Genomic DNA, 15,905 nt, shown 5'->3' with positions numbered 1-15,905 from the left:
CCTCGTTTGTACATCGTTTGTTCCGTTTAAAATGTCAGAGCCAACAAAATGTATGCGTAGATTTAGCTTCGGTAAGCTTCGGTTTGCTGGGAATCGTAAATCGCAGTTTGCAACTGTATAGGTATCATCTATATGAATGAAAAAGCGATCATGGATAAGATAATGATGCCAAAATTCCATACGATACCTCAAGGCAATACCCTCCAATCCAGATGATTGTATTTCCTCGACGTTTAACGTTAACTTTATAGCGTAGTTCAACATCATGCAATTAAAGTTCACATATTTGGTAAGCAGCTTTGCTTGTATCGTTTTGGTAGGGATTTTTCTACTCTGGCCTGACCACGTAAATGGTGCAGTAGTTGGTATGGTCTACAGTTGCGTAAAGCAAAAATGCCGTGTATCTTATCATGTGTGGTTTTACTGTTATTTCGTAGTGATTGGGGCACGCCCGTACCTGGAAAGAGTTGCCAAACGCGTAGTGGACATTTTGGAGGGTAGATACATTTCTGGGAACTCACTTCCTATCGCGGATTATGTAGCTCCTATTCAGTAAGTACCAAAATGTATACAGGGCTCATTCAATCACTACGTAACGCAAATATTGTCCATTTTTAACCCCCTATCCCCATTTGTAACAAAACGTAACGCTGGAAGCAAAAATGTATTTTTTTTCGAAATTTTCTACTTAAACAATCCTTTCAATTGCATCGAATTTGAACAATGCAAAATGAAACTAACATACAGTCGATACCCGAGTTACACGGTTCTCGACATACGCAGATAAAAAAAACTTGACATTTCATGGAGCTTTATATGAAGAATATAAGAATACAATGCTTTATATGGATCAGGTTAACTAAGCCAAGGTCAAGTTATTGGAAACGAAATCAATTTCCGAAATGCTCAGCGTATTCTCGAGATAAAGAAGCTCGTTCAGCAGTGTCAACTACATAGTACCCATGCAAATCATTGTCTTCCATTAACAACAAGACATCGTGCGTGAACAAATTAATTGATCAGTACTATCAACCATACGTTTGTGTGATTGTCTGTGGTTTTGAATTGGCAACTGAGAATTGGACATGACACTGCCTGTTCTGTACAAGTATTTATTCACCATTTCGTCGGTTACACCGATCTCCCGATGAAACGATGAAGTCAAAAAGTTGATAACTTCCCCCCACCCTATGTAACAAATCGTAACGCTGGTATTAGCCTCCCCCCTCTCCCCCTTCAGCCCTTACTTCGTTACGGAATAATTGAATGAGCCTTATTGTCGCTAATGACATCATGCGACGGAGATGATAAGTCTGCCACGACTTATCAACATTCGGTGCTCTATATAACTATTACAGCATCGTAAACGGGAACTTTGGTAGTTTAATGCGTTTATTGCTCATGGTCACAAATAATTGATTTATGATGCTTAACCCTGCTGCACAGTTCGTAAACTAAAAGTTGACACTAATTTAGTGCACTGTCACAAATTCCTTGCAGGATCACAGACAAAGGGCTTTCCATCCATGGCAACGTATCATTTCACTCTGCCTTCCTCGCCAAGATCGATTCGATCGAATTCGATGACCAAAAATTTTCGGAAATATTTCTCAACACGGAAGTATCGGTACAAGGCGCTTTAAAGTGGCACGGTATTGGTGTGGTACTGGACTTTCAGGCTTACTTAGAAGAGTACGAAGGGACGGGCACGCTGTACGTGACGTACAACCAGTTTGATTTCCCATTAAGAGTGACGAAATATTTCAATTCAACTGAACCTACCGGGTCACTACAGTTCATGTCCATAGATAACTCGAACAGGATCGTCACTGTAGGCTATCCCAACAACAAGTATGTGCAGTTAATTTCAAGAGCGGTAAGCAATTTCTCATGTAACTAGCCTATTGGTGTTACGTTAGTATTGCACTGTAGGTTTCCTTTTAATTGATCATTCCAGATAATGACGGATTTCGACTTCCGCGACAACATGATAGCCTCGTTCAGGAATTGGAATTTTTTAAATTTGCTGAAAGCGGTTATCGATGAAATACCATTTCCCGAAGTGTGTTACAATTGTTGATTGTAATGGGTGTTTTGCGGACAGAAATGAACTGATTGTTTGGTATACCAATAGAACCAATACCAATACCAACGGAAAAGAAATTAACGATTTTTTATTCTATATTCTTCGCTAGAATGGCCAACGCGGATTGACATATGGACATATGAGATTTAGTACCGGTGTTATCGCGTGATACTGTCGCCTCTAATAAAAACACCAAATTTCCGACCTGATAACCAAACATCTTTTCATTATTGAAAAACGAAACAACCTGAGAACGGGAGACACCACAGGGAATTTGGAATCAATAATGAAGTAAAATGTATAATAACTATTATGGAATAAATAATGAAGTATGAAGTATAATAAAATATGTTTAAGGAGCTGTCCAGGCGCCAATCAGGTGATCCAGTATCGTTTAAAACAACACACGTGAAGACAGTGGCCATCCCCTTGTAAAGGTAACAAACTGATGAGTTCAAATCATGGGAAATGGAATGAGTGTTTGTAACATGCCAGCTAAGCGTTATCGCAGCATATAAAAGTTTACTTTTATCGATAAAAAGGATCAAACATAAGCTAACGCATTGCCCTTATCGTAGCTCACCAACCGAAATACTTTGCTTAATCCAGACCAAAACTCAAGGTAGTAAGAATGTCGAACACCCATAACGTGTTTAACGGCGCGCGGAGTAATAGGTCAATAAAAAAAACCTTCAGAAGTAGTTGGTTTCGAATTCGTCCCGTAATCTAATAATTTTAGTGTATTCAGCTAATAGTGAGAAAAATATCTTTCCATCGATACGTTTTATACGCCAGTTACGCACTGACCGTAATGACCAAAATTGCTAAGTACCTCCCATGGAATACCTCCCCATCTGCCGGTTGGTGTACAAGATAAAGAAATGATATCTTCCAATATCAAGTCTGCTGCAAACGATAACATGAGCCGACTAGCGTGCGGTTTTGCTACAGACGTTGCCGTTGCTGGTCTAGCTGGAGTCTTTCAGTACTTTTCCAGACGTGTATCATCTCGTAGGTCCATACTGGGCACTGTTCTCAGAGGTCAGTAAAACACAGGCTGCATGGCTACCTGTTTTAGTACCATCAGTTCAAGCAGCATGCTTGCGCGATGGTGTGAAATTGAAATTTCGCCCGCCACCCGCAAAGGATGTGGCTTGTGAAGAAGAAGAAACCCTACATTCTGGGAACTGCTTCACGGTTCGGCTAGATGTCCAGCTATTGCCATTTGGTGCGGTGAAATAAAACACATTGACGAACTGCTCCATAGATAAGAAAATCTGCAACATCAGCGTTTGTGGTAACAGTAAGGTGTCACTAATGAACGCTATGTAGACGCGTGTTCCATAGAACTTGATGGATTGGATACTGGTGATTATGCTTGTTCCTAGAAATGGTGATCTATTACCAATGCCGCAAATAACAATGCGATGGATTATTCGTTTCTTTTGAGCTTCTTATTTGGCGAGGTATTGCAACGGTATTCCACTATACTGCTTCCTGGGTGTAGTGTTAAAGAAAAGCTCGCTAGTTTCGCTCGGTGGTTTCAACAGGACTGACACTCTTTCGTTACTGCAGAGGTCTGCTGCGGATTGCTACGGAAGACTTTGTTTTTTTTTTCGATCGTACAGCAAGCGCTTGTAGCGGGCTAACCACCCTTTTCGGGCGATTTCAGCCGGGTGATGTGGCACCGAACTTGTTAAAGCTTTTCGGATTAACTGACAAATCAAGCTTACTATGCTCACAGAGCTACATTGAGCGAGGAAGCGTAAGGAAACGTTGCTCCGTAGATGGATGTAACTTCCCTTATTAGTCTATGGGCCGGCTATGGGAGGCCTGATATGTCCTGGAAAATTAGTTGAAATTGAAAATTGAGAAAACAAAATCATGAAACCATTCTTCAAAGTAGGCAGCTGTTTCTTATCTGTTCTAATGTTTTTTTCCTATGTACTACATTGCAGATGAATATTATAGTACTGGTGACGGTGGCCATCTGCCTTAGTGGCAGTAGTCTGGATGGTGCTCCTACACCTTGTGATCTGCAGAACGCGGAAGACACTGTGTGTGAACAAACTGAATATGAAGCATATCGGGATTGCATCGAAGCGGCAAAAGTGCATCGGGAGAAAAGGCAAGCATACCCTTGTCTACCGCGGATAATCAAACCTATAATACAGACGGCACAACCGTTCGAAGTACTAGTGCCTGTTAAACCAGTCAGAATATTGCCAGTTGAACCAACCCGGAAACCCATGCTCAAGGACATGGATCGCACAGTCATCATTGCTCCCGATTCGAATCAGATCGACGACGAAACGGAAGACTACGAAAACGTCGTACACTATCGTGTGCCGGTCAATGTCACGACAGTAATTCGCCTCACCAACGTCGTGAACAACACCAATCACATACATGTGCCAACCACGCTTAACAACACCAACGTGAACAATATACATTTGTACACAAATCTTACCGATGGCATACCGGACGATGGTATCGAACCGAACCGAACTGACTCCAGCAACGATCCCTGCTGTACGGCTGTGCGACCCAAAAGCTGTTACTCGTCATCGCATGGAATTCGCTGCATGCATCACAAATTCCAAACCTGTGGCACTCAGTGCACCGCTAAGGTGATTCACATACAGAGGCGGAAACGGTGCAACCGAAGTACGGATGAATGTAAGGTGAAGATTGCGTACGTACCACAGCCGGAAAAACCGACCTGTGTGTACGTTGACGATTGGCCGTTCGTGGTATGCGGAAAGCTGGCCAACATGAGTGTTATATGTGCTGGGTGCTACGACCACTATGGTGTAGGTTACGAAGCGTTTAATGGACATTCGAGGATGCGTGATGAGTGCCGAGGATGTTACGATGACGCGTTCGACGTAGGGCCAAGATACAGACGCGGGCCAGTCCTGCGTCCATTCTACTACCATAAGGCACCTTGTTTCGTTACCGGTGACTGTGCCGACAGCTATGAAAATTGCGCGCCTGGTTGCTACGGACATGATCAGATCGATCCTGCATGGGGAAAAGGGGATATGCAGTCGTTTGATCCTGCGTTCGATTCGTCCAACGTGGTCTACACCGATCCGGACGATTTCCGCGTGTCGAACGAGGTGTCAGATGATTGGGGCGTACCGACTGCCAAGTGTGCCGTAGTTACGGACGGTACGACTGTTACGATAAAAAATTGTACACAAGGGATCGATAATCCGTACATGGCCGCTCCAGTTTCCCACCCGCACTATAAACAAAAAATTGAGAAGACAAAACCTACTACCAGCACGACCACCACGGCAATGTTAATAACCGATGATGAAATGTATGGCAGCTTCAACTCAGGAGATGGTGTGACAAATAATGATTTATTTTTCGGAGATGATTATGATGAGGAATGATGATGAGGAAAATGTTACGGAAAACAGCAGTCATAAAGCGATGCTTACACTAGAAACATTGTACTATCGTATAAAGCCATACTAACGCAGATTGAGTATTGGGTTTCCGAAATAGAATGTAGGCAATCGTAAAGGGAGCGATCCGCACGACAGGACCGGTACAATATCCCAACCGGACCCAGTAAATAAAGTAAAAAAAAAACCAGAAAGGGCAGCATTGGACCGTCTGAGATTATTGTGCCGGTAAAGAAGATGAATTCAAAAGAAACGCATTCATAAAGGAATTAAAGTGTGGATATAAAACCGGTTGAGGTTGATTATTTTATTGAGTAAACTTTCTAAGTAAAAGATTATTACAGAGCCATTCATTCACTCATTTATCTTCACCGTCCACATTTTCGTTTGATTTTGCTTGGTTTCGGGGTGTTTGCAATGTGGCTGTCGTATTCCCCAGCAAAGCACATATCCCTTCCGTTTTATTCTTGCAGATCAACTCCATGCTAATAAAGCGGCAGCTCTTATCCTGCATGCAGTCGTACGTGTAGCACATCGGATGGCATTCCTCCTGACGCCTTCCTTGAAGGCAACCGGAACAATCTGAAATTATCATCATAGAACATCGCTGTATTCCCTGGGCATAGCTCTGACATAGAACAGCCTACCTGGTTGGGGACACTCTCCGAACTGGCAGAGATCTAGTTGTGCAAAGGGGTTCATAATCGGTGGCATAATCAGCCAAGGATCTCGATAGTACGGTTTCTTGGGGCGTAAATACATGACTTTTGCAGTGCAAACCTCACTGCATATGTACTGCTTCCAGTGAAAGCAAACCCACTCGTCCGACTGCTTTCGGCAAACTCTTGGAGAAACCATCCTACAACATGGCAGATCCGTGACAGGCGTTTCGGTTGTAGTTGCCTCTTCTAGCTCTTCCTCTGTACCGGAATCATCTATTATGTTGGGTTGTTTCTTGTCAGGTTCTTCTTCATATACGGTCGATTCATTATTTCTTATCACAACCGTTCTTATGGCTCCGTGTGCATTTAAGCGAGTTATGTGAACTATGACATTGTTCACGTTGTTGGTGTTAAGACGCGTTTCGTTATTAATAACGTTGTGGTTATTAACGCCTTTCTTGAAGTTTACGTTGAGATAGGTATCCCGAATCGGTGGCATGGACACGTTATCGTCTTCACCATCTTCATCCTCTGGGTCTGCCTCCTCCGTGTAGACTGGATCGAGTTGCACTCGCAATGGAGGTACAACAACGTACTTTTGCTTCGCCGGAATTACGTCCCCTCTCGGTGCTAGATACATTGGTTTACAACTCCCGTTAATTAAGATAGAACCCGGCTGGCAGGTCGATGGTGCGCTAATTTGAAAGCAGTTGCCCTGGTATTCACTGAAACCGGGCTTGCAAACACAATTTCCCAACTCATTTTTCACACCGTTTAGACAAACCCTCGGAATCGACGCACTTTGGGGTGCAAAACCAGCAGTGTGGCTCTGTTGCACGAACAGCACCACGGTGATAATCCAAATTGCGTGAAACATTCCAAAACGTTCGCACGAGTACCTTCAGCACGAGTTCTAGATTTTGACTAAACCGATGAAGACCACTAGCTTACATGAACTCCAACAAACATCCCGTCATGATAACCTTTCAGTGTTAACCTTAACATTCCGAAAATGATTCCTCGATACTGCAGCACGATTAGAAGCAACATTGCAGGGATCATTTTAACCCGATTAAAAAATTTGTTCAAATCAAGAGATTCGCGTTAGATTTTCAAAAATACTTATCAAAAGCACTCAAACAAAAGCACAGTACACACAATATCATATTCCCATGCGCAATTCAGTATAATGTATTCGTTCTATCCTACCTATTTTATTTTGCTAAAAATAAAACACACAAACTGTGCAGGTAGATTCTTACACACTATAGTACAATAACTAACGAACTTCACGCACATCCTCTCGGGATCCGGATGTTGAGGCTTGAATCCTCGTTCCAATATCCTTCACTCATCCGGTTTAAAACGCTTCCACGATACTCGCTCGTGGGGGACACGTGGAATGACAATTAGCAGACGACGATGGCTAGGAATAGATTGTTGGTAAACCCTTTAATAAGGAATAATTATTTGCCATTGAACAATGCTGTTTTACGTATTGTTTTATTCTCGAAAGAACTGCCAAGTGAGACGTTTTGAAATAACACGCTGATAAGAAACATCAAAATATTACGCGGTTATGAGTTCCTCCACGGGACATAATTTTCATTTTACGTAACTCCACTGTTCACCAGCAGTTACAGGAAGACAAAAATAACCATACCATACGTTTCTTCGTTAGACGCGCGTTTTTGACCTTTGATTAATGATAGTCAGTAGTAGCAAAGAGTATTTAAATCATACCAAAACTCTTTTGGGGGTCAGTGTTAATCCAGTTGTTATATGGTGAACGCCGTAACACTCGATGGGATTTACGGTGTGATTAACAGTGTTCGCGATGGAACCAGCTGTAAGAATGGTGGGTTTGAACGAGTGGAAAGATTTAACATGTGTGCCGCATTGCTGAAATCTATCCCGGGGAAGTTGTGACATTTTCATACAGAAAAATTATGGTACACAACAAAGTGGTACGAAGGAAAGGGACAAGATAAGGATGTAATTCTTGTACGCTGCAATCATTGTATCATCGTGGTTGTTCAACTATACCACATTGTTAGTGTAGATAACAGGATAAGGTGCATTAGGGCTAGAAAGAACGTGAGATTGTGCGGTTAAGGACAGTTTTGCATGCATTACGCGTGAGAGATTTTACCACGTGGTGTTGTTTTCGAAATGCGCTCTGCGTCATCTATATGTGAGGTTTTCAAATGATAAATTGTAAATGACAAATTTAAAAAAGAAGAAAATAGAATGAGCCCACATTGAATTGAGACACATGTGCGTTCAATGGGCTTTGTCCAAAGATTGACATTCGGGAGTAGTGAGTGAGGAAGTAATCTGTCTGCAGTTGTAAACCTTACCTCTAAGTACAATTTTTGACCAAACACCTATTCGTTCATTAGTTGAAATCACGGTCTGTGTAGAAACGAGGTCTAGTAATAAGCTCGGCGATATGACAAGTAGCAAAAAGTGCACGTGCACGTTTTCAATTCAATTGTTTTGTTTATAGTTGTGTAGCATAGCAGGAAGATTTATATTGTTTTGGATTTGGTTGAATATTTGTGTCGCCCGTTTTTGGTGTTTTATGTTTGAAGTAATATTGTATTTTGTTTGTAAGTAGAACAAAACATATTTCAGCTCACATTTCAATCGACCCATCACTGTTTTTCAATTTTAGTCCGGAATGAGATCTACAGGTCTTATTGATGATTGGTCTTCAAGGTATGATTGGTGTTCATCAGCAGCGCCACGAGGAGGCAGAGAATCGGATTTTGCAATGTGATCATTAGGCAACGAGTAGGTGAGGCTCTTCATATATGAGGATGAGGATGAGGCTTATCATATCTGCCGGTTCACAGTACGGCATGAAAGTCCGGTACCCTAAATAATAGACTAATCGGTGATGACCACTCACCACTTTATAACACCATCAACAGTTTGCTGTTTTAACTAAAAGCAATCAAAACGAAGGAAAACTCTAACGACCAAGCACAACGCGAAACTTTGCGATATAGTAAACAAGTAGGCTAGACGCAAGACTAATACCATGTTAAGAAAGTGTAAGTGAGTAAATTATGCATCTGACACGGGTGACCGAACGTCAAATGAAATCCAAAATGGTGAAAGCCTATCTTCGCCAATATTTGACCTTGTTCGTACACTGAGTGCTTAGTGGCGGGACCTCATTATCACCATCGAAGATGATCTGTGGAATAAGTGTTCCGGTTCTTTGTTTCCTTCTTTTTGGTAATGGCGTATGCACTATTCTGTATTTTCTTTCTACAGTATCTGTTTCGCGGCCTACTCTTGGTGTGGATGCTTCACGTTACGTTCGTTGTTAGTGTGGGCACGAATAAAACAATATCACGCATTCCTGTTGGCGAAAATGTTACAGTCACCAATATAACGGATGCAAAGGAAACGGCTACAGATGTAACTGGTGGAAATGTAACTGCAGCTAATGAAGCCGCAAGCGATGTACCTGTTGGGAATGCAACAGGTGTAAAGGAAGGCATTTTAAAGCGATTTAATCGTCAGCTAGCTAACAACTATAACAGCTTCAGTCCTTATGGATCAGGCACATCTAGAATTTTACCAATCGGTGGTGCAATCCAGAATATCTTACCAGCACCAGTTACCGAAGGTGGTGGCATTTCAACTTCGGGACGCTCCGTTATTTGTCCCGCTGGAAGCATATATCGTAATGGACAGTGCTTGCAGCAATTAAGCTACTGTGAATCAGGCTATAATCTGGTCGGAAACACCTGTGTAGGTCAGGCTGTTTGCCAGCAAGGATACAACCTTGTCAATGGACAATGTCAGCTGCAAACCCCATGTGGTACGCAAATGTGTGGAAAGGTACAAGCTCCATCACCACCACCACCACCACCACCACTACCACTACCACTACCACCACCAATTGTAACATGTACTTGTGAGGTAGGTTACATACAAGTAGGCAACCAGTGCATAAAGCTAGATTCGAAGGCGGCCGAAACACGCACTCAAGAGAGTAGCCACGTAGAACCACTTAACTGTCCGGCAGGGTATGATCTCAATTACGAGGATTGCGTACAGTACAACAATCAAGAGGCGCGCTGCGAGCGAGGCATGCGGCGGGACGATGTTTGTGTGGTATCAGCTGAGTGTAGCTATCCATCCGTGATCGATGAGTATGGACGGTGTACCAGGAATACGACCACCCATGCAAATTGTCCCCCGGGATTTAGGCTAGTGGAAGGCGCATGTCTTTACAACACTGGACCTGAATGTCCATTGAACTATCAAGAGGAAAATGGCATTTGCATCCAACGTGAGCAAGTCCCGGTTCACTGTGTGGCGGGATCCTTTTCCGAAGGTAAGTGTGTCGTGGAAAGCCCAGAGTGCGCGCCAGAGTACCGAATTGCCGGCGGACAATGTATGCTGGAGCGTCGGACTGTTCCACGTTGTCCGCCTGGGTCGAGACACCAAGGCGGTGTGTGCGTTGTACAGGAAATAAGCTGTCCGCCCGGTTTCACCGATCGCGGAGGCGGTGTTTGTGTGAATCAAGAGCGAAGACCAGTCACGTGTCCGAGCGAATCACGTCTGGTTGGCGATGTGTGCGAATTAGAGCGCCAGATTTGTCCGCGTGACTTCAAGCTCGAGTACATGCAGTGTGTCCGGTACAGCCAAAAACCCGCAACTTGTCCCCGTGAGATGCGCCTGCTGGGTAGCGAGTGTATTGCATCATCAGTGAACTGTGAGGCAGGATTCACGCTAAGGAATGGTGAGTGCGTACGGGAACTGGTTGGCCGACGCACCTGTCCACCCGGCAGTACTCTACGCAACGAACAGTGCGTTATAGGTGAACCGAGATGCGATTCTGGCTTCGTACTACGTGACGGTATTTGTGTACACCAGAGCCGAGAGCAACCGCGCTGTGCATCTGGAGCTCAGTTCCGCAATGGCAAGTGTGTCATGCGTGTAGAAGATTGTCCACCGGGAGCGGTACGGCGCGGTGGAGAATGTGTACGGGAAGAGCAGATCACACCAACGTGTGGAGTCGGCTTTTCGTACGTCCGAGGTCGCTGTCTGGCGGAACCACAGTGCGAGTATGGTTACAGCTACAAAAAGTCCGATTCCGTGTGTGTAAGCACCACCAAGACGGCGATGTCCTGTCCGAGTGGTTCAGTACTAGAGGGCGAACGGTGTGTTTCACGTGACATGATCTGCATGGAGGGCTATACGCTGCAGGGTAACCAGTGTGTCATGCAGATGACTACGACCCCAGTTTGCCCTTCAGGTTCTACAATGCGAGGGGACCGGTGTCAAATGAGCATTGCACCTCAATGTCGTGCCGGAAGTATTGCCATGAATGGTGGATGTGAAATTCAGGAAACGTCCTATCCGTCCTGTCCAGCTGGTTACAGTTACTATGGTGGACAGTGTCACGGTACAGTGAGTGCTGCGGCCCCTGCATCGGCACCTGCCCCAAGTCCCTGCATGTATGGTGGCTGTCCAAATCCTTGCACAACCGGTATTTGCGGTGTTCCTTGTGCAACAGGATGTGCCACACAAACACTTCAGACGATTCAGTCGACGCAGGCAGCTTCCTGTCCTGCAGGATTCAACATGAACAACGGTGTATGTACTCGGCGTTCCGTAACACAGATGGAGTGTCCGTACGGATATTCAATGGATTCCGGTCAGTGTATCGGTTACCATGCGATGACTTGTACTGCCGGTAGTGTACTGCAAGGTGATCGATGCGTGCGGCTGCAGACACAGTCTGCCTCCTGTCGGGAAGGTTTCCAACAGTTCGGGGACCTTTGTGTCTACATGCGACCAAACTGCCCATTAGGCTATCGTAATGAGGATGGAACTTGTGTGACCGTGAATGAAAGGGCCGCCACCTGTGCGATTGGAAGCGCCAAGAAACAAGGTTACTGTGTCACCACACCAACCTGCCCGCCAGACTACTACCTGCACAAGGATATATGTCAACGGGAAGAGTATACGGGTATTAATTGTCTTAGTGGATTTGTGCTGATCGATGGAGAGTGTATCGCACAAACAAGCTGTTCAGCCGGATTCCAGCTGGAGGGTAACATATGCGTGCGCGTGGAACAACGTACTGTATCGTGTCCATCATCGTCGCGGTATGTACGGGGTTTGTGTGTGGTTAGCAGTCCTGCCTGTGAGCACGGTTACGATTACATCGGAGGTCGTTGCGTTAAAATGGAATACCGACGTCCGATATGCCCGCATGAAACGCGCCTACGTGATAATTTCTGCATATCAGCCAGACCACCACAGTGCGAATATGGTTATACATTCTCAGGAGGCCAGTGCACAAAGTTGGAACGGCAACCGATCAACTGTCCGTCCGATTTCCAAGTACAAGGTGATCGGTGCATTTCGCAACGGTTGATCTGCCCGGGCGGGTTTGCGTTGAAGGGAAAGGAATGTGAGCGTGAAGTCCGCCGTACGATTTCCTGTGCATATGGAAGCACTCTACGCGGTAATCTCTGCATCGGCGAAGGTCCATCTTGCGAACCTGGCTCCAGAATGGTTCGCGAGGAATGCGTCCGTGTTAGCTACAAACCACCAGAGTGTCCTCCTGGTACAGTCTTAACCGATGGGCGCTGCGTGCATAGTGCAACTTGTGCTCCAGGCTACCAGCTTCGCGGCAACCTTTGCGTAAAGCAGCGTGTCGCTCAGCTAACGTGCGCTCTAGGATTATTACAGGACGGAAAGTGTGTCGCACCGGGACCGAACTGCCCTCCAGAGTACGAGATGCGTCGTGATGAGTGCGTACGTCGTGAAACAACGCAACTGAGCTGTCCAGAAGGGGGAAATCTGCAGAACAATTTCTGTGTGATTGGTCGACCAAAATGTACGAATGATTTCCGGTACGAGAACGGTCGCTGTACGAGTATGACGAAGATACGGGCCCAATGCCGAGGTGATGCCGTACTGAGAGATGGTATGTGCGTGACCAAGACGACCACCTCTAGCGCCTATTGCTCACAAGGGTATACGCTTCAGGGAGGCATGTGCGTGCGTATGATCCAAGCACAAGCAACATGTACGACCACTTCTTCAGCATCATTTTCAAGCAGCAACAGCGTGTATAACAATAACATAGTGACAAGTGCACCATCGACCAGCACCATCAGCGGCAGCATCGTGAGTAGTGCACCAACGATAGTAACTGAGACGATTCAGTCCATACCATCATACTTCGCAGTCGATTCCGGCACGTCTATCGCATCGAACGTAGTCCCTTCGTATGACTACGATAGATCTAGTAGTAAAAGTAGTAGTAATTTTGATGATTATATCACCGACGAAAAGTTCACCCGTGGTTATGAGTATCCTACTTACTCCAGCTCCAAGGTAGATACATCCTACGACACATCGTCCTACGACGTTTCTCCATCAGAATCCTATGGTAGTACGTCTTACGACAGTTCGCCTTACGTCACATCGTCCTACGGCAGTCCGTCCTATGACGGTGCGTCCTATAAAGATGTGTCCTATGGTGGCGCGCCATATGAAGGAGCGTCCTACGGCAGTTCGTCTTCGAATGATTCCACTGTATCTAGCGTGAAGCTCAAAGCATTACAGTCGACGAAAGTAGCACGAGAGAAACGTTGCACCGTGAACGGACCTCGCGTGTGCATGAACGATGGAGCAAGTTGGACATGCAAACAGAATCAGTATCGCGACATCGCATCCAGCTATTGCGAGAGTGAAAGCTCAGTCATCCAATTGGTTGTAGATCAACACATGGCCTATAATGCCACATTTATTGTAATGGCTCCACAAGTACCAGAAGAAGAAGGAGTAGATGGCGACGACGATGATGATGATGATGATGATGATGAAGATGCTGAGGAAGAGGAGGAAGGTACGTTCGAAGTACGATGGTGTGTGACTTAACCAATGTATAACTTAATGTAATTTCTGTTATCCCACTAGATTCGGCTGACTGCAGCAATTGTGCCGATCAGAGCTACTCTTGCTCGAAAATATGTTTCACATACGAAGAGTGCAGCCGCTGTACCACCATTAAGCTTGAGAGCTTCTGCAAGACTGCAAAATCAACTGAGCTATGTGCATATTTAAAGATCAAAGAATAGGACACTAGACAGTTTGAGCTTCATTAACTTTTATTGCGAAGTGTGAACGCGAAAATTCTTCAAAATAGTCAATAATGATAATCACAAAACGCTAACTGACTTTTAGTTGATTTCTTCCTAACTTACCAACAATCTAAATAAAACACCTATAGTCTACCAAAACTATAATTTTGCGTTTTGTGTGAGATTTGCTAACTGTTCGATACAAGGCCGAATAGGACCATATCTTCCGGCCATAATCTTTTAGTTATGAACGAATCTGTTCTTCATTTATGAATAAATATTTTAAATATATATTTTAAAGATAGGGGGTTAAAATGGGTATATATCGATGGTATCAGGACGATTTAGTAATGAGTATGTCCTCTGTTACGATTGTAACTTCCAAGGGTACCGTACACACAGGGTAATTGACGCCAACGGGTTGCGAACTTAACAGGTGGGCTGATAATTGTTTGGCCTTTGACAGTAAAACACTTTTTTTTGGCCAAATTATTTTTTTGTATTCAACATACGTCCCTTCAAGGGCGATATACCAATTTTAGCGGTCTTTAAATTTTTCGATACCCTTTTTGTAGTAGTATTTGACCTTTGCCTCAAAAAAGGCCTCAGTTTCGGCGAACACCTCTTTATCCGACGAAAATTTCTTCTCAGAGGACATCCTTTTGGGATCTGAGAAATGGAGTTAGTCACTGAGAGCCAGATCTACGAAAATCGGTGGGTGGCGAAGCATTTTGTTGCGAGCAACGGTTCATTTGAACCAACAGCAGCCTCATTCAGTAGGTTTACGCTAGGTGGCGCTTGCGTAGCAGGATCGTGCGTTCTTCTCCCGAATTTCCGTTCTAGGAAAACGGGAGAGAGGGCAGATAAAAGCAGCGCGCAGGGACAGCTAGGGTCTTTTTCGATACCAGCTTAGGCAAAGGATAGAAGTTTTTTTAACCCCCCTCTTCCCTCTCTTAACCTAACACGAGAGATACACTCTCCTTTAAGAATAAAAGTGTTAAAAGAAGCTATTAGTGTCGCCTTTGCGGTAGAAAAGCGGTCGCTGGACGCGACCTTTGTTGCTGGACGCAACACATTTCGTGGCCTAATTCATTAATTTTTGCCATTGTTTTCACTGATTTGTGGCACGGTGCGTTTTCTTGACGGAACAAAACTTTTTTTTTCTTCAAATGCGGCCGTGTTTTGGCGATTTCGTCCTTCAATCGCTCCAAAATTTTGATGTAATAGTCGCTGTTAATGGTTTTTCCTTTCTCAAGATAGTCGATGAAGATTATTCCTCGCAAATCCCAAAAAAATTGACGCCATAACCTTGCCAGCTGATTGTTGCGTTTTCCCCGTTTTGGAGCAGGTTCATTGCGTCCAGTCCACTCGGATGACTGTCTATTGGACTTTGGAGTGAAGTGGAGAAGCAAAGACTCATCCATGGTAACATACTGACGCAAAAACTCGGATTTATTTCGCTCAAACAGCTCCAAACACTGCTCAGAATCACCAACTCGTTGTTGTTTTTCGTCAAATGTGAGCTCGCGCGGCAGCCATTTTGCACAGAGCTTTCTCATATCCAAATACTCGTGAACGTTATGTCCAACACGTTCCTTAGACATCTTTAGGG

The 15,905-nt window shown here is 44.5% G+C and overlaps 4 protein-coding genes across 4 annotated transcripts; 3 read left to right on the top strand and 1 right to left on the bottom strand.

The window, feature by feature from the left end:
* The first annotated feature begins 265 nt into the window (after positions 1 to 265).
* On the top strand, positions 266 to 2,277 carry LOC128309115 (uncharacterized). Its single transcript, XM_053045558.1, has 5 exons — positions 266 to 365; positions 438 to 552; positions 1,501 to 1,876; positions 1,958 to 2,122; positions 2,196 to 2,277. Exons 1-4 carry the CDS (start codon positions 266 to 268, stop codon positions 2,078 to 2,080), a joined length of 714 nt encoding a protein of 237 aa, XP_052901518.1. The 3' UTR covers positions 2,081 to 2,122; positions 2,196 to 2,277.
* Positions 2,278 to 4,044: 1,767 nt separating this feature from the next.
* LOC128298775 (uncharacterized) lies at positions 4,045 to 5,490 on the top strand. Its single transcript, XM_053034557.1, has one exon. It carries the CDS (start codon positions 4,045 to 4,047, stop codon positions 5,488 to 5,490), a length of 1,446 nt encoding a protein of 481 aa, XP_052890517.1.
* A 373-nt stretch (positions 5,491 to 5,863) lies between these two features.
* LOC128308959 (uncharacterized) lies at positions 5,864 to 7,044 on the bottom strand. Its single transcript, XM_053045540.1, has 2 exons — positions 6,153 to 7,044; positions 5,864 to 6,087 (listed from the first exon to the last, which is right to left on the bottom strand). Exons 1-2 carry the CDS (start codon positions 7,042 to 7,044, stop codon positions 5,864 to 5,866), a joined length of 1,116 nt encoding a protein of 371 aa, XP_052901500.1.
* Positions 7,045 to 9,213: 2,169 nt separating this feature from the next.
* Positions 9,214 to 14,290, top strand: LOC128308802 (neurogenic locus notch homolog protein 4-like). The gene is made up of 5 exons (XM_053045528.1): positions 9,214 to 9,226; positions 9,562 to 9,768; positions 9,811 to 13,666; positions 13,724 to 14,058; positions 14,130 to 14,290. Exons 1-5 carry the CDS (start codon positions 9,214 to 9,216, stop codon positions 14,288 to 14,290), a joined length of 4,572 nt encoding a protein of 1,523 aa, XP_052901488.1.
* The last annotated feature ends 1,615 nt before the right edge of the window (positions 14,291 to 15,905 follow it).

The sequence above is a fragment of the Anopheles moucheti genome, chromosome 2 (genome assembly GCF_943734755.1).
Source record: "Anopheles moucheti chromosome 2, idAnoMoucSN_F20_07, whole genome shotgun sequence".
NCBI classification, from domain to species: domain Eukaryota; kingdom Metazoa; phylum Arthropoda; class Insecta; order Diptera; family Culicidae; genus Anopheles; species Anopheles moucheti.
Note: the sequence above shows the minus strand (reverse complement) of the source record. Positions and strands in the feature narration are given on the sequence as shown.